Source organism: Syngnathus floridae, chromosome 3 (assembly GCF_059516105.1).
Source record: "Syngnathus floridae isolate MCC-2025c chromosome 3, RoL_Sflo_1.0, whole genome shotgun sequence".
Lineage (NCBI taxonomy): Eukaryota > Metazoa > Chordata > Actinopteri > Syngnathiformes > Syngnathidae > Syngnathus > Syngnathus floridae.
The window spans coordinates 15,533,571-15,556,565 of NC_142415.1; the positions used below are offsets into that span (position 1 = coordinate 15,533,571).

The 22,995-nt window shown below is 42.2% G+C and overlaps 1 protein-coding gene across 4 annotated transcripts in view; it reads left to right on the forward strand.

Moving 5' to 3' along the window:
• ush2a (Usher syndrome 2A (autosomal recessive, mild)) overlaps nucleotides 1-22,995 on the forward strand; it is a 120,360-nt gene that overhangs the window by 43,801 nt on the left and 53,564 nt on the right. For all 4 annotated transcript variants that reach the window (XM_088371582.1, XM_088371580.1, XM_088371581.1 and 1 more), the window contains 18 exons: nucleotides 133-357; nucleotides 1,533-1,613; nucleotides 2,931-3,119; nucleotides 4,095-4,235; nucleotides 5,127-5,202; nucleotides 5,560-5,645; nucleotides 6,677-6,836; nucleotides 7,997-8,159; nucleotides 8,235-8,382; nucleotides 10,802-10,959; nucleotides 11,470-11,617; nucleotides 12,925-13,080; nucleotides 14,210-14,357; nucleotides 15,139-15,281; nucleotides 20,459-20,961; nucleotides 21,035-21,201; nucleotides 21,334-21,500; nucleotides 21,567-21,655. In XM_088371582.1, coding sequence (XP_088227708.1) covers nucleotides 133-357; nucleotides 1,533-1,613; nucleotides 2,931-3,119; nucleotides 4,095-4,235; nucleotides 5,127-5,202; nucleotides 5,560-5,645; nucleotides 6,677-6,836; nucleotides 7,997-8,159; nucleotides 8,235-8,382; nucleotides 10,802-10,959; nucleotides 11,470-11,617; nucleotides 12,925-13,080; nucleotides 14,210-14,357; nucleotides 15,139-15,281; nucleotides 20,459-20,961; nucleotides 21,035-21,201; nucleotides 21,334-21,500; nucleotides 21,567-21,655 — 2,948 coding nt within the window. The remainder of the gene's footprint in view (nucleotides 1-132; nucleotides 358-1,532; nucleotides 1,614-2,930; nucleotides 3,120-4,094; nucleotides 4,236-5,126; nucleotides 5,203-5,559; nucleotides 5,646-6,676; nucleotides 6,837-7,996; nucleotides 8,160-8,234; nucleotides 8,383-10,801; nucleotides 10,960-11,469; nucleotides 11,618-12,924; nucleotides 13,081-14,209; nucleotides 14,358-15,138; nucleotides 15,282-20,458; nucleotides 20,962-21,034; nucleotides 21,202-21,333; nucleotides 21,501-21,566; nucleotides 21,656-22,995) is intronic.

Here is a 22,995-nt window from a genome sequence, read left to right on the forward strand (position 1 = left end):
ATGATAACCCACATTTACCAACACTAAATGAAGTCAGGACTTGATGAACAAGATGCAATACTGAGACACAAACTTCATTCTTCTATCCTCTTCTCCTCTCCATTTCCCTTTCTCCCCTGTCCGTCCTCACAGGCTTTGGAGGTTGCATAAGAGGCCTCACCATTCAAAGTGATAAAACAAGCCCTCCTGTCAGTCAAAGTGTTAATCTCTCCGTAGCCTCGGGACGCTCCGTTAGAATCTACCTCGACGGCTGTCCTAACAGTGAAAGTCGTTACAACTGCAGGGGGAATGATTCAGTGTTGGCCTTCACTGGTAGAGAGACACACGCCTTTGATTACAGTCTGCAGCCATTCACTGGTAAGAATTGCAAATCATCTTTTTCATCAACTCTTTCCGTCTGACCCGTAGACTGTATAAGATGAGTGCATTTGGGAAGTATGATGTCACACTTGCCTGCAATTACCGGTGAATCTCCTCAGTGGAATGTGAATTTCTGTAGCCAACATGTGATGCATATTTCAAGGTCACCAACTCTTTTGACAACTGCAAGTTTGATCTCATACATGTATTACATCAAAACAAATAAACTGAATACGAGGTATGCACCAAGCCACTCCAGATAAATGCTGAAGCTTTATGGGATAGCAGGGCTCCCTTGATCCTCTGAGGGGGAAAAAAAAAACATCTGAACATCAGGCTTTTTCAGCATGACATTGGTCCATAAACATTACTGAGAGCGGAGATTTACGTGGCTTTCACAGACAGTCCCGCACACATACGTACATTTTCCAAAATTACATTTGACCTTGCGTGAGCTGTAGGCGGTGCAGTGCACTTTTTACTTTGCTGTGTTTTAAAATTGAAAATGCAAATTCGAATGTGTGGGGCAAAGTCAAGGGAAATGAATATGAAGCTCACCAAGAAGGCCGCGGAATTATGTCTAGTGACACAAATGGGAACTTGCTAAACCTTTGCAGGGTTTCTGTCAGCAGAATGACAAATCAATATGTTTTCAAAGGACACATACATAAAATTCTGAAAATGTTTTTATTTATAATAATAATAATATAATATATTTTATTCATACGATGAGGACCGTACTCTGCTTTCATCAGATAAATAAATTCCTTGTAAATATGCATTGGCTTCCCTCATTGTTAAATATTTAGCTTCAGTCTTTTCGTTATTTTTCCTCAGTTTGGTCAGTTTTGTAAAGTCCTATGTACATTTCAATTAATCTTGTCATTTAGCTGTCACATCATCCATAAAACACCAGTGAGCCCATTCAATTAGCATCCATACATTCCGATGCCATCACACTGCTGTCATCACATTTGACACATGATGGAATACGCTTATGATCATGGGCCTAATATTTTCCCTCCCATATAGAATAGGATTCCAGAACTTAATATGTACTGTTTTTACATTTATGAAGATTAGTGTTGTACCAAAAATCTTTGTCATGCCTTTTTTTTTTTCTTCTTCTCTCTCTAACCTCCTGCTGCCATGTGCATTCACACATACATAAGAATACTTGTACAGGATCATAGCTCTGGGTGCAGGAGGCTGGACAGCCTCGCCTTGGCAAAGAGGACGCAGCTGCGGCAAAGGTAAGACAATATTGTTATCTAATTTAACGACTTTGTTTCCATTCACAAATTCTCCTACAAAACTGTTTAAGCCCTGCTGTGACTCAAGGCAAACGGGAACTACTCCCACCTGTTGCAGGTTCTCTAGAGATTTTGGACGGAAAAAAAACCCCACTACATCTTGTACAGTATGTGAGAGTCATCCCGAGCTAGTGATATTACACGCGCCTGACGCTATGAGAGATTGATAAAGCCACTATAAAGGGCATCCCAGTAAAAGGCTGTTAACCCAGAATGGCCCGACTTCTCCCTTGTGTAATATAAAGCTGCTCATTAGTAGTGAACGATACACTGGTAGGTCTGCTGTGCTGTGACCACACAGAGGAATGGAGGGGAGGTGCTAATAAATACATTAAGAAGCCAGGGAAGAGGCGAGCCGGGAGGATTGAGAGGCAAAGGTGAGCGCTTATGGAGGAGGGACAGCGAGAATGAAAATGGAGAAAAAAAGCTGCAAAATGATTGAGTAATCATGGCTGGAGTGAAAGTGGAGAAGTAGTATTGGCATCGGGAGGAAATTACTCTTCGGTCATAAAATAATTTGTGATTCTGGAAGTATTTTCCATTAAAGAATTGCATGTCAGACAGAAATGATAAAAGAGCTGCTTGGTGGTGTAAAAAAAAGAAAAAAAATTGTACACAATGTTTAGCATTCTCTTGAAGTTGTTTCGTCAACACATTGTAAATCGTCCGGGATGAGAATAGGCGACGACTCGCGACAGATGTATAGAGACACGTAAAGATGGATGGAGACAGGAAGTGAAGAGGATGAGGCTGGTTTGACAGTAGACGGCCCTCCTGGCATGTCCCGAAAGGGAAGGCGAGTACGGCTGAAAAGGAGGGAGGTTGATTACAGTGAAATATAGCCCAGAATGAATGGGCGGCTCTACTAAATCAGCGCTCAAAAAGTTACTACTCTCATAAATACTATTTATGCTAATAGCAGGCATGATTTAGTGGGCCTATTAAACCATGTAAAGATGGGGGAGGCTTTTACTTAAACCTCTTGTACTTCCAACCTGTTGTTTTGGCTTGTTTTTATGTTTTTTTGGTCTTTATTTTGAACAGGATTGCCATATTCACCACTGTGTATTTTTCTCTTTTTTCTTCTCAATTAATAGATGTAATTTTTTAAATTGGTCAGTCGGAACCGGGAATGATTGTCCCTTTTTACCTTTTTGCTACCTTAATTTTTTTTTTTTTTTGCTACTCCAAAAATATAATCATGTTATTTATTTTTTTCAGCACATCAAATAATCCCCTCTATTTCTCTCACTCTAGTACCAAGCTTCATTCCACCTCCCTCTGCTATGCAGTGTCTGAATGGTTTCAGTGCCAAGGTGAGCTGGGCTCCACCCACTGGCGATGTCAGAGGTGTGATTGACAGGTATGAGTTGCGAGCCTACCAAAGAGATCAGCCAGAGATGCAGCCGATCAAAACCGTACACCTGGCGAATGGAAACTTCACAGGTAAAATGTTCTTGCATGTTCTTTTCCCAACTTTTATTGTAAAAATACATCGCCACTGTCCTTTTCACTCACTGTGGGGTCTTCCTGACAAACGCAAACCCGTTAATGTCTCCTTGGCGAGCGCCCAGCATTTGCCGACTGTCTTCATTTGGAGCAAGACACTCAAGACTATCCCCATGATGTCATACCTTGGCATCGCTCCTTCCAACTCTCTCTCATTTTTCGATCTTTCCTCACTTCGTCTTCTGCAACGACGACGATGATGACGCCGTCCGCTCCTGCTATTCGTCGCCGTCTCATCCACGCTTCCATGTCTCCGGGCAAATATGAAGATGAGCTTGCCCGTCCCAGTCGTTCTCAACGTCTCCCAATCGTCTCGATGTCCCCTCCCCTCGCTCTTTGCCAGACATAATGTCCATCCGTGATAAGGCTTCCTGTTAATTTATGATGGCCTCGACATCCGACTGTGGAATCACACCAACGGCTGGAAAACACAGAACGCAAATGAGGGTGTAATGGCAGTGGAGTGGGGCCCTGGCCTCTAATTGAATTAAAAGACGGGCGGCAACCAGAGAGGGAGAGCGAGAAGGGGAGAGCGAGGCTCTATCAGACAAGTAGAGGTTGACTGAGGATGAGTGGGGAGAACAGTGAAAAAGTGGATGGGGACAGAGAAAAACAATAAAAGGACACTCCACTTGCCAACTGCCGTACTTCTACATAGCAACAGCGTCACAGAGCTGATGACCAAAGTACTTGGCGACATCAGCCTCAAGAGCAGGACACACACACGCAAGCGGAGAGCGTAATACATGCAGTTAGTACGTTTAAGGGAATTGAAATTTTACAGCCAAAGTCCATAAGTATAAAGATATGTATATATATTTGAATATTTTGTTTTATTAAGACACAAAGTCCTTCTATAGGTTGTCTTTGAAAATCACTCCACAGTTTTAAGTCAGTGCTCCTCTTTTTCAGGCGTGTTGTCCGGTCTCACTCCGGCCACTCAATACGTGGTCACTGTAAGTGCTTGTTTTACGTCTGGCTGCACAGAGAGTCTTGGCAATGAGCACTCCGATGTTACTGATTTGAGATCAGTCCTCGAAACTCCAGAGGAAGGTACGACCAAACACTTCACCGCAGACCGAACACGCACGCACACACACACACACACACACACACACACACACACAGACGTGCGTGCACCAATCTGACATTTGTAAGACGAAAGAAAAAGATTTCACAAAACAGCAGGGGGAAAATGAGGACAAATGGAAGGGCTAGTTATGTCGCTTTGCTGAGTGGCACAGTGAGATACTTTTTTTTCTTTCTACATGAATCTGCCGTGGGACTAGCGTGTCTTGTTGGGGTGTTAATGTGACAGTTGGGGTCAGCGGAGATGTAGCAAAAATCAATTTGAAGTAAAAGAGGGAAAAAAAGATTACTATTGATCCACCTTGAGTCTTGAGTTAAGATACTGGACGGTGTTAGAGACAGAATATATCCATAAGGAAAAAAATACACACACATAAAAAAAAAACCTCACTTCCCCTAAAGCTCAGAAGCATTTTTTTCAACATCAACAATTTTGATGATAGAACATTGGGGATTACGTGATTCTTATACATGTTTTTTATCAGTCTGCCTTTTCAATGTTGGACACTGCTGTAGGACGACAGTCATACAATAAATGGAAAGTTCCAGGACCGGTGTCACATTGCAAATTGGGTGATCACACAAAGCCTGGTCAAGCAAGACACAGACACAACGATGTACTTCTTGATTTTCTACTTTCCGATACTCGGGACGTTGTGAGCAGCTACGTTGTTGTGGTAAAGCAGCCTCAAGTTGTCCTACCATAATGCCGGCCTCTTCTGACACTTAGAACAAAACAAATGTCCCGCATTGAATTAATTTGTGTTTGAAATACTTTTGGGTGACACCAGTCTTAATTAATATTTTAACCTTTTTTATTTAAAAAATGAACATATTAATTTTCTTCATCATCAGCTCCTGATGCTGTTTTTGCTCCAACTGCACTCTCCTCACCCTCAGCTCTTTTTGTCACCTGGAAACCTCCCGCAAGGTAACACGGACACCTGCATACACAGCGCTTACTTGGATACAGTACACAATTTTTTTCCACGTTGCAGATTATTGGCTTTCCAGGCATTTAATTATTGGTGAAATATGTAACAACTGGCTGTGAGTTTGCAGCAAATGCAGAATTCCATTCAGTACCTTGAATGTCGCACATTACTACTACTACTAATAATATCCTATCTACAATATAGGGCATCGTCTGCCCATATTATTTTTTTTACCATTTGTATTATTTTCCCAGTGTTTAAAGAATAATTTGAAAGCATCTAAATGCCAATATTTGAGACCGTATTAACTAGTGAATGATGATCCCCATCTGACTTTTTTGTGCCACTGATAGGCCCAATGGTGTTATCACAGAGTACCGCCTCTATCAGAATAACCAAATGGTCTACAGCGGGGAGGAGGGACACCACAACATTACCGGTATGCCGAGAGCAATAATGCACGTGTGTGTGTGTGTGCGCGTGTGTATGCGTGTGTGTGCGCGTCTCTGTGTGTGTGCATGTCCCAGCCTCAGGACCCAGCCGTAGTGTAAAAAAAAAAAAATGGGGGAGTAAGGAAAAGCAAAATGGAGGTTATTTGCATTTGAAAGAGCCAAACGAGAGCATCGCTATTCTTACCATGGGGATAGCACTTTAAAATACACACACTTGAAACTGCGGCAGCGGAGAAACAAAGAACACTACATAACGGCACAATTGCCAACACACAGTTTGAAAATGTTCACATGAGATACTTAAAAAGGGGACAAAACACATGATCCACTCCTGAGACATCAGATGCAAATAAAGACAGTGAGACAGCGGTTATAAGATGCAGTAGCTCTCATAAGTATACAAACACACATTCTACAAAAAGCAGAAAGAATCTCCTCATATTTGATAAGAGTACAGTAAATTAGCCCGAATCTTACATTATGCAGTGCGTGCGTCTCTATTTGGGTCAATGAAGGCAACAGATATATCATTCATACTGGTTTAATAATGTGTCTGATGTTCATGTTGATTGGAAGGATTATGGACATAGTAATTATGCAGTGTGCAAGGGAGGGGCAGCGGGAGCGCCTGTGACACACTAAGAGAAACAACCACAAAGGAAACAAGGAATATTTTAGTCCAAATAATCCAGGGCTCCAATTTGGCCTGAGAGAGTGGGGAAAAAATTCCCTCACAGGACACTTTGTTAGGTACAAAAGACTTACAATAAAAAAAGCAGATTTTTTTTTTTTTTGACATGTAAATGCAATCTACGAGAACAATTAAACACTGCTATGTTAATATTTCTGTGACTGCATGAGTCAATACAGCGTTTTTTATTTGGTCTTCTTACTGCAAGTGTACCTAATATTGTGGCTATGGCGTGTAGCTTTCTTGTCATGCTTGGATTAGTTTTATGAAACGATGCCATCATTCATCCTCTGCGTCTGTTTCATGCTGCCTCGCTGTGCATTTCAGGGCTTGGCGTCTATACTGCTCACGTACTGCTGCTGTCTGCATGCACTGCTGTGGGATGCACCAACAGTTCAAAGGTCACAGTGTTGACCTCTCAGCTTCCTCCCGGCCCGCTACGAGCGCCAACTCTGACCTTGCTCGACTCGCGGACCATTCTGGTGGAGTAAGCGCTCGCTGTTGTTGACACATTCTGAAAATTGCGACTGCATGAAGGAATGGAAGAGCGATAAAGGCATCTCATAGCTGTGCATATACTGTAGAAGGAGGGAAAGGGCAACGGCGTTGTGGTGACCTTCTGAAGTTGTGTTTACCATGCAGAATATTCACTTGACACACTGCACTTGACCTTTCCTCTCTAGAGGGAGGAAGATAAATCTCTTACACCTTTTACCGTCCTGGTCATTTGGAAATGTCGCCGGACTTTGTGTACGTGTTTACGAGTGCGGCGTGTCCACGAGAAGTTATGGGAAATGAAAAAGACTTAAACGCAGGCAAACACAATATTTGGTTTCTTCCTTTTACATTATTTCTTAGCAGACGCTAGATGATGACGTTAAGAAAAATGTTTTGTGTATAATTGTACTAGTTACCAAAACTGCATCTTCAACACGTTCTAATTCTGTAAACATAAACGTCTTGACAAATTGTAAAACTGGTGTTCCGCGGGTGATTTCGGCTCTAAATTCACCTGCTGTGGGAAGGAGTATGTATTGCCTTGTTAGCACATTGACAACAGGCAGGGGTCAAAAGATCACACGTGGTCAATATTTCCCTATTATGTCTGTGAGAAAGGCCGAGGAAGACAGAAATGTGCAACATCTATGAGAAAAATGAAGAGGGAGAAAGGTGATTAATTGAAAGCTTGACGGGGAGGGGAGGAAATGGAAGAAAGTGAGTGTGAGAGACTGTGAGAAAGGTTGAGGGAGGCTCCGGGATGGGGATGAAGCAATATCAGCAGATTTATGCTCTGCCCTCGGATCACAAAAAAAGGATATTTGCACAGGGAAATGCGAGCTTTCCTAAACATCAAGCTTTTTGAGTGCCACTCGACAAAGTAGAAATCTTATAAAGAATGTGATAGATTAGTCAGAGCGGCTAATTGTGTGCTAACACATGCTTATCAGTCATCCCATGACTGGCGGAACCAAAAAATTCATCACATTTTAAAATTACCACCCCTTTGCAAACACCCTAAAGGGAGTTGGCCTCCTCAGGGGTTGACATGAATTTTAGAAAGATTTATATGATAAATTGATGGATTATTGGTGTAATTATGCAAAATGCTTGACTTTATTGTAACAAATGAATTCTCCCCATCATCAGGTGGTCTCGCCCCTCTCAGGTCAATGGTGTTCTGGAGTTCTATTCCATCTTGGTGTCACAGAATGGGGCGGAGCCTACCATCGTCCACAACAGTTCTGAACTTGTTGAAGAGCACACGCTCCGTGACCTCACTCCTGGCACGGCCTACACCATCACAGTGGCTGTGAGTCTTTTGATTTGGTTTTCAATCCTTACTTTCTCTTGAATCCTTGAACATGTTTTTGTGTGTCCGCTTCAGGCTTGCACAGGCGGTGGCTGCACACGAAGCCCTTCCGCTCAGGCTGTCACTGAGGAAAGCACACCGGAGAATGTCCCGGCACCACTGGTCACCCCTTTGTCCCCGCATGCTCTGCACATCAGCTGGACACCTCCTGATACTCCAAATGGTGAGGCATGTTTTAATTTTGCAATCATGATCCCCCATCCATGGTAGAACGTCCAAGTAGAAGACATTTATGTTGAGACCACACATGGGGGCTAAAAAGAATGGTTGAATATGAATCATATGAATATGCATAGTATGAGGAGAGAGAGAGAGGGAGAAACCAGGAGACCATACCGTGCAAGAAGAGCGCGCCGCCTTCCTTTGCTCCTTTTAAGTGGAGGAAAAGTGCTCCCTTTTGACTGAGAAGAGAACTGCATGCTGGAGCGCGTCTCCTCGCAGCCCTTCCTTTTCTGCCCCTTTTCCTCTGTCTGGTACTTTTTACCTCCATTCAGTCTGTCCCGCAGCCAATTAAAATGTGTTGTATGCTACAGACCTGCTTTGATTGAGGATTGGGGACGCACGAGATTGTAGTTTCAATGTGCAATGTTTAAAATTCCATCCATCCATCCATCCATCCATCCATCCATCCATCCATCCATCCATCCATCCATCCATCCATCCATCCATCCATTTTTAATGCAAATTCCACAAATTTTCTGGCATAAAATTCCCACATTGAAGAACTTGAGACTAAATACATTATTATGAATTATGAGTATTTATATTTTTTTACACCCTTCAATGTTTGTCTGGCATCAGTGTGTGAGTAAACAGGATTTGCAATGTTTGCTGCGATGTTGTGACTTTCGGGTTTTCCATCAGTAGTGGCCTCTAGAAGTTGCTCGCATACTTTGTTTGGCATAATTTTTATTTTATTTTATTATGAAATAAACTACTTGGATGCCTTTCACATTTTTTTTCGACAAGAGTTTGAGTTTCGTCAAGAATTCCTAACATATTTGGTTTCTTTCAAAACAAATTGTTTTACCTCTGTTAACATGAGGAAACTCTCTCTCTCTCTCTCTCTCTCTCTCTCTCTCTCTCTCTCTCTCTCTCTCGCTCCCTCTCTCCCTCTCAGGATTTATGAATCCATTTCAATGTATGTATGAGATTCAGTTTTCATAACAAAGATTTCCTGTAGCTTTGGCTAACACCACTTAGCACACAATACGCTGACATATTCATGATGAACTGACTACAGTGTGATAACAAAACCAAATAAATGGAGTGAGGAAAACCATGTAAGGAATTGCCAGCCAATTTCACAGCTTCCAACATACAAACGCATATTATCAAATGGTATTGCCATGCTCGTTAACGTATATTTAATTCCATAATGTGTGTGTGCACGTGCGGTGTGGATTGTGTGTGTTTTAGGCTTAATGCCACATGAGTGCATTTCGCTCCATAAAGCCTGTGATGTGTGCGCATATTAGCCAGGGTAAATTACTTAAACCTTTCCTCATCTGACGACAGAAATGTATAACAAGGGAGACACTTAATCACGATTACCTGACTTCCTCATTGTTAACAAGCTTTCAATTATTAACTTAAAAAAAAAGGCAGAGGAGCGCGACGCCCTTTTCTCCATTCTCTTTTTTTTGTCAAGAAATGAAAATGACAATGGTGATGGTTACAGAGAAGCGAGATTTTGTATTATTTTCCCCTCACTCGTCCTGTCTCTCTCTCTCTCTCTCTCTCTCTCTCTCTCCTCCTTCTCCCCAATTCCAGGGGGATTTGTGGGGGATAATCCTCTCGGGGATTAGGTCGGGGCAACACGCAGACAAAGAGGGGAAATAAGCCTGTTATGCATTGGCTGCTTCATTTCCCAACCTGTCTTTATTACAGCCTATACTGATATGGGCTTATTCATACACACACACACACACACACACACACACGCATCGGCACACACAAACATAGCGACACCCTCACATGCATGTGATTGGCCACATTAAGAGCTCCCCTGATGTAACCGGTGTCCACAGGGTTTTTGTGTCTTCATTTTCCTGATAGGTGTGTGTATCTGTATTGAGCAATAATAAAACCCACACATGATTAAAGCAGAGTAGACTCTTAGTTCTTACCACTGATCTTTTGAGCCCCCGCAGTATGCATTTTTATGAAGGAAAGGTACATTTGGGTGCCATTCTCCTTTTTTTTATTAGGTGGAGGTAATGTAATGTAATGTAATTATTGGGCTAGCGTCTATGCGCGCTTGGCCTAGTCCTGTATCTCGTGTCCGTGTGTAGTTTATATGCACACATACTTAATGGCACCAGTATGTGTGAGCGCATGGCATCGGTCTCTCTTGGGTTATTCTTTAAATCCCTCCGTTGTGTTACTGCCGTCTTTGTCTTTGAATGACACGTCTCAAGTCCCAGTTTCTTTTTTTTTCTTTTTTTTTTTTTTTACAATGCAACTCTATTTTATTTTCACTTCTTGTAGATGTAATGGACAGGTGTCCCAATTCTTTTCATCTAAGTAGAATCACCAGTATGTCAAGCTTTACATTCTGAAATCACTTTTTTTTTCCTCAGGCATCATAACCAGCTACGGCCTTTGGATGGACAGTGATCTTATATTCAACGCCAGTTCCTCCCAGAGTTTCTTTGAGGTGACGGAGCTTTCCCCGTGGAGCAGACACGTCCTGAGGCTGCAGGCGTGCACGGCTCGTGGCTGTGGCAAGGGACCAATGGTAAGTGAGATGCTATTGGCACACATCTATGTGTTGATTCATGTTGTCAACAAAAATTTAAGATACTGGCTTCACTTTTTTTTAAATATTTTGAATTGGAGACATACTGCAGATGTTGCCAAAATTCCTCCTCTGAATAAGGTTGACCAAAATATGGGTCTTCTTATTGCAAGCATTATAAAACGTCTGTGCATTGATGTGCACGTGCGTGCTGCCGGGTGTCATAAAGGTGATCGATTCTCTCAGCTCAATAACGAGGGTCGCCGTGACGACACTGACATTTGCCGGCAAATGTCACTCCTTGCTCAACGATGCCTCTGACGACAGGCCGTATTTTGGGGCATTTTCCCAATACGGATGCTGTATTTAGTCAAACGCGGTGAAAAAAAAAACAGCTGACGCAGGCGAACAAGTAAAATAGAGGAAAAGAGCATATTCCTAACAAACACTCTGGCGATTAGCTTAAGTTGTATAACAGTACTTTTAACAGATGTTTGTTTTTTAAATCAGGTGGAAGTACGCACATTAGAGATGGCCCCTGAAGGGCCAATACTGCTAGAATTGACCAATCACAGCTCTCGGTCACTACGAGCCCGCTGGACTGCACCACCTCGACCTAATGGCTACATGAGCTACTCCCTACACCAAAAAAGTCAAGGTAATTCATATATTTAAGCAGAATATTTACGTTTTCAACATTTATACAGTTGAATCTCAAATTGTAGATACTTCTCAGGAAAAAAATTACTTCAAAGTTTGCACAAAATTCAAAATCAAATTGCCATATATTGTCAACTTGTCATGATGTGACATTTTATTTCCATTTCTGTTATTTCCTCTGAAACAAAAACAGAGGTTATCTAGTAATCCATTATGCCTTGTGTTGCACTAGTTTAACAATGCAACCTTAAATTTTATTAGTTAACCTTTTTTTTTTTTTTAAACCTCAGTGCTTCAGCATGATCAGCTTTTCCTGTGAGAATAAATTCAGGCCAAATAAGTAAAACACAAGAATATGACTGCAAAGACTCTGTACCAACGCGGTAACTTTGGGTGAAAGTCACGAAGAAAAAAAAGTGTTGCCTGATAAGAAGAATAATCAAATTGTTGTGGTGGTGGGGAAAAAACGTAGAAATGATTTCACCTGTGTATCTTGGGGAGAATTCGTGAGACCAAAGTAAATAAAAAACAGAAAACAAAAGTATGAAGATTGAGTGAAGAACAAAGTCAAGTTGCTGTAAAACAACAGGATGAGAGATTCCCGCTTCCATAGATGCGTTGGAAAAAGATTGCAAGTCGGAACTACGCAACACATGACAAACAACAACAGTGGAAAGAGAGCCAACGCAAACAAGAAAAGTCGACAGAAAGGTGGGAAGAAGAAAATTGAACAAAATGAGAAAAGAACCACAAACTGGCACAGTGGTCCTTTAACTTGCACAGATTCATCAAGTCACGCACGCACACACGCACGCACTCTAGTCAGTGTTTGATCTGCGCCTCACTCAGGAACAGACAGATTAAAACGAGTGGAGGGAGGGAGGGATGGAAGAGATGCAGAAGAAAGAGAGATGGTGTCTCGCTCTAGTTCCCCATAAGCCAGTCTTGCTTTGATACACACGGTGCCTTCATCAGTTCACACAGGCCTGATATGTGTTTGTGTGCGTCTGTCCATCTAAATATATTGGATAGGCTTCCATTGTGGGATTTTCTGATCCCTTTTCTTTGACTATCCTTGCATAACCTCAATATGGAAACCTCTCTTTTGATCATTCCCAGTTAGTATTCGTCTCTTTTCAACTCTTTCTCCCGCCTCCGTTTCCCCGTTCCACGTGCGTATGTTTTATTAATCACATTCTCGCCATCACATGGATGACGCTAATAAATAAATGGCAGCGTGACCAAAATGGCTGTCGACGTACGCGACGTCCTCTCACGGTGCTTCTCTTATCTGTCGTCTGTCAGATGGCGACACGGCGCTGGACGCGGGCACGGCTGCCGGCGGGTGGCTGACTTTGACGGACCTGCAGCCGTACACCGACTACAGTTTCTGGGTGGAAGGTTGCAACACGCAGGGGTGTGTTGAGAGCCCGACCCTTCGCGTGACCACGTCTCCAGCAGGTAGAGCAAATGTATAAAGCTTCTTTGGCAACTATCTGACTTTGCTTGTCCTCGAATCTCATCACTGGGAAAATTTGGTTTATCTCATTCACTATCCCCAATAATAACTTTCCATGTGCGTCATCAACAAGTCACCTTAGTTCAAGCTGATCAGTCCAAAGTGAAGGAACAAGAATACACATTTGCGCTTTAGTTAATTTTAAAGAGTTGAACAGAGACTAAATGTACCGCGCCCATTTCTCCAACAACAAAAAGACCCACTCAGGAAAAGTTCCAGTGTTCAAGTTCAAAACAAAGACATGAGAAAGTATAAATTTTAAATAGCAGACGTTTCCTCTCTTTCCAGCCGGCTTTCTACCTCTGCGCCTCTGGCATCTCTTTAGACGTCTTTAAGGCAAACTGTCTTGATGCGTCCTTGTTCCGAGAAAGAACAGAGGCGAGCGAGCCGTGCGGGAGACACAAGAGGAGAGGAGGAGGAGAGCAGGCCCAGAGAAGTGAACATAAAAGTGCATAGTTTAAAACGATTAGTGACACCTCTGATATTGTACCTGCTAACGCAGCATGAGAGAGACAAAGGCTCACTCGTGTGTATGCGTGTGCGTGTTTGTGCGTGTGCGTGCGTGCACGCGCCTAATAGCCATCCTTGTGCTAAGATGACTTGTGCAATCAGTGTGGTTGTAGTCGCGCCAGACCAGAGTGTTTGATTGAAGGGTCACTTCTTGGCACCCAAAGAGCGTCTCTTATTTTAACGCAGTCAAAACAACCGGCACACTTCTTTTCTCCTCTTAACGTTTTTGCATCCCGTCTATCCTCGGGTCCCCTCCTTTGCCACCAAGAGTGTGGTCATCACCCTGACTCGAGATGTCATTTTCCAGCACAAATACTTTGATCACTCTTGAGAGTAAAAATGACCCACTGAAGAGTTAAGCTTCCTGTGTTTGTTAAATAGAGACCACTTGTGCTGTCAGTTCATCTTTTATGTTATTTTGTCTTATAACAATATAGTGGGAGACAAAATTATGTGAACCCTTTGGAATGCTAACACGAGTGCAAGAAATACCACATGCACTCATGGAGCACTCATGGTGATACTGTTCCTTTCTCTCCTCCTCCATTCCTCTCTCTTCAGCTCCAGACGGATTGTCTGCCTTGAGACTCAGTCATTCTACCAGCACCAGTCTAAATGTGTCTTGGTCCGAACCAACCCGCGCCAACGCCCCGGGCCCTCTTCACTACGGCCTTCAAATGAGAACATCACCCCAGAAAGCTATGATAAGGTGGAGCAAAATATGTCTCATGCAAATAAATTACAAAATATTGAACTAGATGAAGTGGAGACAAAAAGCCACCAAAAAAGGAATTTCAGAGCGCAGAGGAGACAGACAGGTACAGAACATGAGCCCGAATAAAGCGAGCGGGGCTATGCATCTGATATGTATTCATTACATGCTTCCTGACAACAAATTGCAATTTAATCCAAGAAGAGGAGGCTCTCATTCTGTGGTAATAAATAAATGACTAGGTACATGTATTATATATCAGACAAGCATGCCCTCCTCTTCTTCTGCTTTGCAGATCTCATTGTTCCCTGATTTATTCATTCATTCATCCCTTGTGTCCATCTAATGCTAAATGGCCGCTGGTCCCTCATTTATGACAAGGCTCTCTTACTTTACCCCGCTTTTTCTTCATCGTGTACGAATACATGAGAGCCAAGCGGGTACCATGTGATTAAAAGCAATGAGGATGGTTCATGCAATTAACGGAGGGAGATACCTCTTTTACCGAACTGTTGATTGAATGTCTCGTGCACCGCTGACAAATGTCTGTGGATTATAATGAAAACTTGATTATCACCATTCCATTTTTTTCATATGAGCGCTCTTGCATTAATGTTGAGTTCATTAGAGGCTCTATGAATAGCTTTTCCACAATGGTAAAATTGATAAAACATTCAGGCATTATTTGCTTTCACTTATAACTGGTATCTTTTGTTTATTGAAATAGGTTTATGAAATGTGTGCCGCTAATGCTATTTGTCAGTTTGTTCGTTATCAGGCTCCTGGAAAACGCTACAGATACTTTCTCCTACAACGTGCCGGGCCTTTCTCCATACACTGAGTATCAATTCCGACTTGTGGTATCACACACACATGGACAGACTGCAGGAGTCTGGGAAACCCTCCGAACAGCAGAGGACCGTAAGTACACAGTGACTTTTCTTTATGGATTTGGAGTCACTCTAAAAAAAGGGAAAAAGGGGAAACCCAAAGATGAGGAAGTTACTATAGCGACATGAACAGGCTGAACCTGACAGTGTGAGAAAGCGAGACCTGCTTAGTGTACTGTACAGTGCTTGAGTGTGTGTGTGTCCGTGTTTGTGTGAGTGACCTCGCCAGTGTCATTGTGGGCTAATTGTGGTAATAGAATCATATTAGCCACTGGTGCAGCCTCTTCAGTGAAAAGTTATATATTAATTAGCGGCACATTATTGCGGCATACATAATCATTAAGCGGCTGAGATTTGCATACGTTTGATCTGTGCGCATGTACGCAACACAAGATGTTTGTACAAATTCTAGTGGTGGTGCTCACACGAACACCTTGTACACTGGTGCTTTCAGGCTCACACACACAATTTGGATGTGCTATAGTATTAAATGTTCCCATTTCCCTCGACTTGGAATTCAGATTGACATTCAAAAGACAAAATGTAACAAACAGAGCAATAGTTGTGTCAGTGTCAAAAATTAGGTCGAAGTATACAATCCTTGACAATGTGTGACTTGGGGATGCAATATACTTCACAGATGCTGGTTACATATTTGTAGGTCCCCATTATCAGGAACAAAAAAATGAAATATTGCAGTAATTTGATTTTTTTCAGGCAATCTAGTCATAAAAAATATGACTAAGATGAGATCATTTGTCAGTTTTTATTTTCATTTTGAGAGTGGAGAAGAAAACTATTGCGTGCAAATCCTTGACGTCACCAAAGCTTTTCACACATACTTATATTCAGTTGAGCATGAGTTTTTAAATGCAGTTGATTGAGCAGATTTTTGCATATTCTAAAATCATGATTATGGCAACCATAATCACAAAACACACCTTCAAACATGCTCTTTGTGTTCAGTACTTTTTCCATTTCGTTTAACTCCAATGTAACTCGGTTGTGAACTGTGACCCTGCTGACCCATTTGATATATATACTCTACTGTGGTGTACCAAATGTTGAATTTTTAAATTCATATAAACTATGTAATACAGGTTTCCATTCCCCCTCTCCACATTCCTCACCTCTTCATCTCCTCTCGCCTCTGTCAGTATTCTTTACATTTCAACAGAATTCCACTTCTCTTACTTGACTGACTTGCCCTTTAACTATTTACAAGTGACGATAGACAGAATAGAAGAAGATCAGAAATAAAGACAAGATTGGAGTACAGAAAGAGAGCAAAGGTATAGAACAAGGAACGGCAGCCAAAAATGGGGGAGGGAAGAAAGAAGAAGCCTAATGACGGAACACAGAAATGGAGGGACCCACGTTTCCTCCTTTCCTTTTTATCATTCCATTAAAGTTTTATATCCATCTTTTTTAATGTAATTTGGTCCCTATGAATTCCTGCCGCTGCAGAACAGACAGATGGCTCCTGTGAACATAAACTCCAGCCGTGTCGGACAGCTCCCTTTCCTCTGTCTACTCGCATGTTCGCACCAGCTAAGTGATCTAAGAGAGTGTGTGTGTCTGCCTAGCTGTGTATTCAAGTGTGAGTGTGTTCTAGCATGTTGGAGAGACTGATTAAAAGCGCCGTTTTGACAAAATGTTCTCAGCCTAGCAGTATTTGACAGCACGCATATGATTCATCCGTATGTGTGAGGGAGTGACCGTTTTTAAATTCACCAAATTGAATTGAAAGGAAAGAGTGAAAAGGAGAGGTGAGAGGTACTGACGCGACACAAAGAATTCATGTTGTTTAATGATGAAGTGACTGCACTAATAAAGCATTTTCACTTTCTTGCTAGTCAGGCACACTCTTTTCCTTTTCATGCCTTATTTTGTTGAATATCCAAAAGGATGATTGGAAAAAAAAAGATAAGAAAAATGATGAAAGATTTGCTTATTGTGATTTTTTTTTTTCCTTCTGTTTTCTGGGAAAAGGGTTAATCCTTGAGTAGATTGCTGGTAAGGTAGAGTACGTATACCGGCTTTGTGAAAGGTTAACATTTTTAATCATCTGTAATCACTTCACTCGGTCAACAGTTTTGCTTTTCCTATTGTGGCGCCTCAACATTGTCTGCAAATTCTTTTATTTGCCCTTGTCAGCTCTTTTTCGCCATGAATTAAAATGTATTTTATTGAATTTTTTGGAAACATGAAGTTAGCCTACCATATTATTTAAGACAGCAACAAAAAGTCTTTATTTTTCTCAGGGTCTGAGAATCTTTAGCTGTCACCTGTAGAAATGTGGCTTCCACTTCACTGATTTAAATTATTCCATGCCCTGGCTAAGACACACATTTGATTCTAATGCCATATATGATTTTCAAATGTTTGGTTCCCCTTTTATATCCCACAGATTGGTCTGAAGGTTAGCAGGAATTATATAAATCCCTCTCAAATGTCAGCAGCTGAAAGTTCTATTGAAACAAATTTGAATGACTGACAACTCTGAGTTACTTGCTCAGTCGTAGTTCTTGAAAGGATATAATGCACATTAGGTATACTCTCCATGTCAGGGATACAAATCAACCTCGTGACCTTGGAAACGTATCGTGCCTTCTCGCTGGCTTCTTTTCCCGTCTCGGCGTCTCCTCGAGCAACGTCGACATTAGGAAGTAAAGATATGAAATGCAATGTAAATTCCCACACTATTGCTTGTCACGCTTTGACACGGCTTCGTAAGCGTGCCGATAATGCTAAAGCTTGGCTTCCGTTCTGACTTTTAGCAGCTCCATCCACCTTCAGAAAACCTGTCACCCATACTCATGTGCACCCAAATGATATTGATACATATTGTTGATATTGTTACATATTGAAATGTAGGGAAACTGATATTATGGCAAATATGATAAATAATAATAATAATGCACGAGATATGCACAAAGGACTGGAAAGTAATTCTATACGTACATAGATGCAAACCGTCTCCGACCCTCCCCCTTCCCTCGCCTCTTGTCACTTGATTGTGTTATTACTATGCTAACCAAATCCTTATAAATGTGATTTAGGGCTCAGTGGCCCCCACGCTCCCGCTTTAGCCTTCTGCTACCATGTTTTACTGAAGAGAGGAGGTGTAAGGGAGGGTGAAGATAGAGGAGGAAGGTAAGACGCAGGGTTGTCGAGGTACGGGAACGGAGACGGTCACGGGGAAAACAAGACACCACAATAAGTGTGGTGGGGGCCTTACCACACATTCCCGCAACGCCCCTTTCCTCCTATCCGGAGTGTAGTAAAGTATCAGTAAAATGAAAAAAAATAAAAAAAGAATCACCTGCATCTTAAATGAAAATTTCAATTGAAAAACTTAACAGCCCTTCAAATTGCAGAATTTTACACGCGCCAGTAAAGCTTAAATAACACTCAACACTTTGGGGGGGTTGAGGAGAGGGAACGGGGAGGGTGGTGACGACGGGGGTTACTTTGTGTGCGGGCGAGGTTTGATCAAGGTGACTGACTTTCAAAGATTGTTGGATGGAAATACTGGCCTGAAATTTGAAATCCATGATTGGTTGTTGAAATGAATGACTAAAAATGTGCTTGTACTGTAAACACAAGAGCAATGTTAGAGTAAAGCAACATACAGCTCTCCCTAATTTTCTTACTCACTACGGCTACTCCTACAGACAGAGGCATGTCTAATTATCCATATAGTTAAATTGTAAAGAGAAGCGCCCCAATTTGTGGAGATGGAACTGCAAGTATTGCACCAGAGGAAGATATGCACCTAGCAGACAGTCAGCAAGACGGGCTTTCGCTTATTCGTGGGGTTCACTGGTCCTTTGCTGGTAATTGAATCAGTGTGAGTGCTGAGTAGAGCTAGCATAAAAACCTGTTAACCCAAAAGGTCAACTCGCTGCATTGTTTATTTAGCAGGGAGAGCAAAGGGAAGAGAGAGAGAGACAGAGTGGGAGGGAGGTAGCGAGAGTTAGGGGAGTAGTTAGTCAGAGTTTTTGCATTATTGACAACTGTCAGAAAACCTTCAAGCCTGACGTCAAAAAAGATCTACTGTATTTCAAAAGCCTAACTGCAAAGCAACGCTAGATTACATGCTTCCTTTTTTTTCTTTCTCAAAAACATTTAATGGCTTTAACCTCTGGTTCAAGTGTTTTTATACTTCACTGCAGCAGTTCCCTTTGCAAAATCAAGGTTTCCTTATTCTAAGTTTCTTCAAAGATTCATGAATAAGGATATTAAAAACTAAAAAAAAAAAGTAATTATGGTTCATTCCAGGTGACCAAAAATGGGGACATACTGATACAACACTCACACAGCCGATGGCATATCCTTACACGTGTGCTTGATCTCATACTTGACTCCTCAACCAGTCATACATGTGTATTCTCGACTGCTCATCTTCTTTCATACTTTCCCTTCTAGTATGCATGCACACAGACATCTGCATCTGGGAAAGCCGTTAGCGGTTAGCGGTAGCACTTAGTGGCGCAGCACGCTTCCTCAGTCAGCTCAGTCACCTTGATTTGCTTGCCCTTCACAGAGCCCCATTATTGCTCTCTGCATCGTGTGTGTGCGTGCGTGCGTGGGTGTGTGTGTGTGTAAGCATGTGAGTGCATACAGTGGCATGTAAATGCCAGAGGAGGTGTGGTGCAGGCCCTGTGACGGAAAGGACGTAACATTTTCACAGGTCTTTTGGCACACATAAAGTATACAAGTCAGTTGCACTTACCGGATTCTTGATTAGGTACATCTCTTCAGTCTTAATGAAAATTAGGCAGTATGTATCAGTATGATGCAACAGTAGAGACCCAAAACTACAAAACATTCACTGCGCCACAACTTAGATCTGCTCCAAGCTGATCTACTTTCAGTCACTAAATGATCAGTTATGCCAGGAACGATTAAAAAAATTTAAAAAAGAAGAAAAAAAATATGCCCTGGGTCTGCCACAATGCCCATTTGGTGCAGTGCAGTCTACAAAAATAAAGCCCCAAGTGTTTTTTTTTTCACTTTTCAATTCATTCCAAAAATGGATGTGTGACTGCCTTACTTATTGTATAAGAGAAATTACTAGAAACCTTTTCATCTTTAAATGATAATCACTTGGGTTTGAATTGCAAGAGAAGCCTTTAAGGTAACTAAGATGTTGATACTGCTTTCCAATTGTGTCCATTTATTTTGTCTCCATTTTCCCAACAGGTCCAGGTCCCCTTGCCCCTCCGACTATTGCACGGGTGCATTCTCGAAATGTGACAATCACATGGGTCCCGCCCCTGCAACCAAATGGCATGATAAGAAGTTACAGCCTCTATCTACATCCTGGCAATATGTCTGATTTAATTCACAAACCTGGCGCCAATTTGGAATCTAACTCAAGCTTTCGTTCTAATCCAAAAACTGAACAGGATCATCTGTACTCAAGTCAAAACTCGGAGCCAGCATCAAATGTTGCCATGCTTGGATCAAAGGGCAACCAGACAGATTTTTCAGAGGTGTATCAAAACCCAGTAGGGACTCACAACGGATACGCTTCAAGCAGACCGAATAGTGAACGTTTAATCAATCAAGATGTCCTCCACTCCACCAATTCATCAAACCCACTCACAGGTTTTAGTCAATCCCTTCCATCAGCTAATGTGTCAGGGAACACCACAAGCTACACTTTCCTTCACCTCCTGCCATACGAATCCTACCACCTTCAGGTTAATAACGGCCCTCTGACTATGGTGGAACTTCTGTTCAACTTGATAAGTGTATCCTTATCCAACCGTCTAGATGGAAGCCTGCACCAGTGTTGGTTGCGCCGTGTCCAAAGCTCTGCACTTTCGAACCTTGCCAGCTCCTCCTGAAGGCCTCCCGGCACCTCACCTTTATTCTGACACCCCTACCTCGGTGCTTCTGTCCTGGGGTGCACCACAAAGCCCCAACGGACTTTTGGAGCGGTGAGATATGATCATATATGTTATACTCTGCAAACATACAAATCAAACACCCGAGAACCATTAGAATTTAGCAGCTGTTGACCTTGACTATGATTGCTGGCTGAATTTCTGATGTTAAAAATCTTGGCAAAGGTGGCTAATTGAACGGAAAGTTTCTGGGACGGAACAGATCTCCACAGTAGGCCATCTTCCTCCAGACCCTCTTCCTCTTTCCTTTCTGGACTCCTCATCAGCACTTAGTCCATGGACAAGTTATCACTATAGACTTGTTCTCCAAAATCAGGCTGGCACTTCCACAGGTAAGATTGTGATTGCAAGGCATTTCATACCTAAAAGGAAATAATTCTGTATCTCCGTACTTGCAGGACCTTGGGTGGGTATCACTACCAGACCTTCCAGACCTGCTGGTGTTACTCCGCCAAGGGTCAAAGTGTTGGGACCGGAGTCACTACAGGTGATCGCTACTTTGATGTGACCTTCATTAACTGTGTCTTTGTGTCTTCAACTGTAGAATACCCAAAACAAGAAAGTGTAATTGTGCATCTATCCACTCTCTGTGAGATTGACAGTGTTGAAAAGTCAAAGCAATGTCACACTCATTTCTCTGTCTTTGCTTCTCGGGATTTAATGAGAAAGCAAAAACATTCAACTCAAGGTCCCCTTCACAAAATGGGCGGGGCTGTGACCCTGTCGAAGACGGCTTCCTTCCTGTCGGCCATTTTGAAGGAGGGGCCAGCGTTAAATTCCAACTCTGGCTAATCCCACATCAAGGCCTATCAAGAAAACACATAGACACTAAGGCTGCATGCACACAAAGCGCGTACGCACACTTTCACGCACAGCCTTGCACTAATGCTAACAGCCAAAAAATGCTAATGCTTGTCATTATTCCAGAACCACCCCTGTCATCTCTCCAGCTGCAAAGCTTTAGGGGTCACACATCCAAGAAGGAAAATGTTCTTCCTGGTTGATGCTAATTGGACAGGCAGGCCTGCCGCTTCCTGGTTACCAATTGACCTTGACAACAGAGAGGATTTAGACTCCTATACTTGCTTTCATTCTCTAAATGCTCTCTTGTTCTGGATTTTTCTACACAATTTTAGCATTCGCTCTAAATATATATTGCAAAATCGGGTAAAATGAATAAATAGTCTTGTATTTTTTGGGCTATTTATCTGTTTAACATTTACGCTGAAATTCAGAGAGATAATTTCCCTCTTTCCTCGTTGACCTGCATACTCAAGTCATTGCATTGGTGCTTGTATGTTGAAAGGAGAGAATTGTGCTGTCAGCTAAAAAGCACTCTCCCAATGCCTTCTTTTGAATATAATAATAGCATGATGCTCACACACCTCACTCACCACATTATCATTTGGCGCTCTCTTGCTCAAACACACACACACACACACACACACACACGCAGACTGTACTGGCCTTAGCCCCTGTGGTCCGTGTCAGCCGAGGGTCTGCGCTGTCTTCACCATCTCCAGATTACATCAGGCTATTCAATCTGTAAATGACTTCTAGCACAAAGCGCAGCCTACACGCACTTTGGGAAATGAGCTACCTAACTCAACATGACCCTGCCCATATGCAGCTGGCTGTGTGTGTATATATATAAATATATATGTGTGTGTGTGTATGCAACTTTGTCGGTGCGCGGGTGTCCTGTATCACCTCACGGTGACACTTGTTAAATGAATATCAAGGTTGCCTGAGAAATAATTGTTCCTGACATTCATTCATAATATTCTCATCAGCATTTGACCACCTAATCACCTACACTCATAAGTC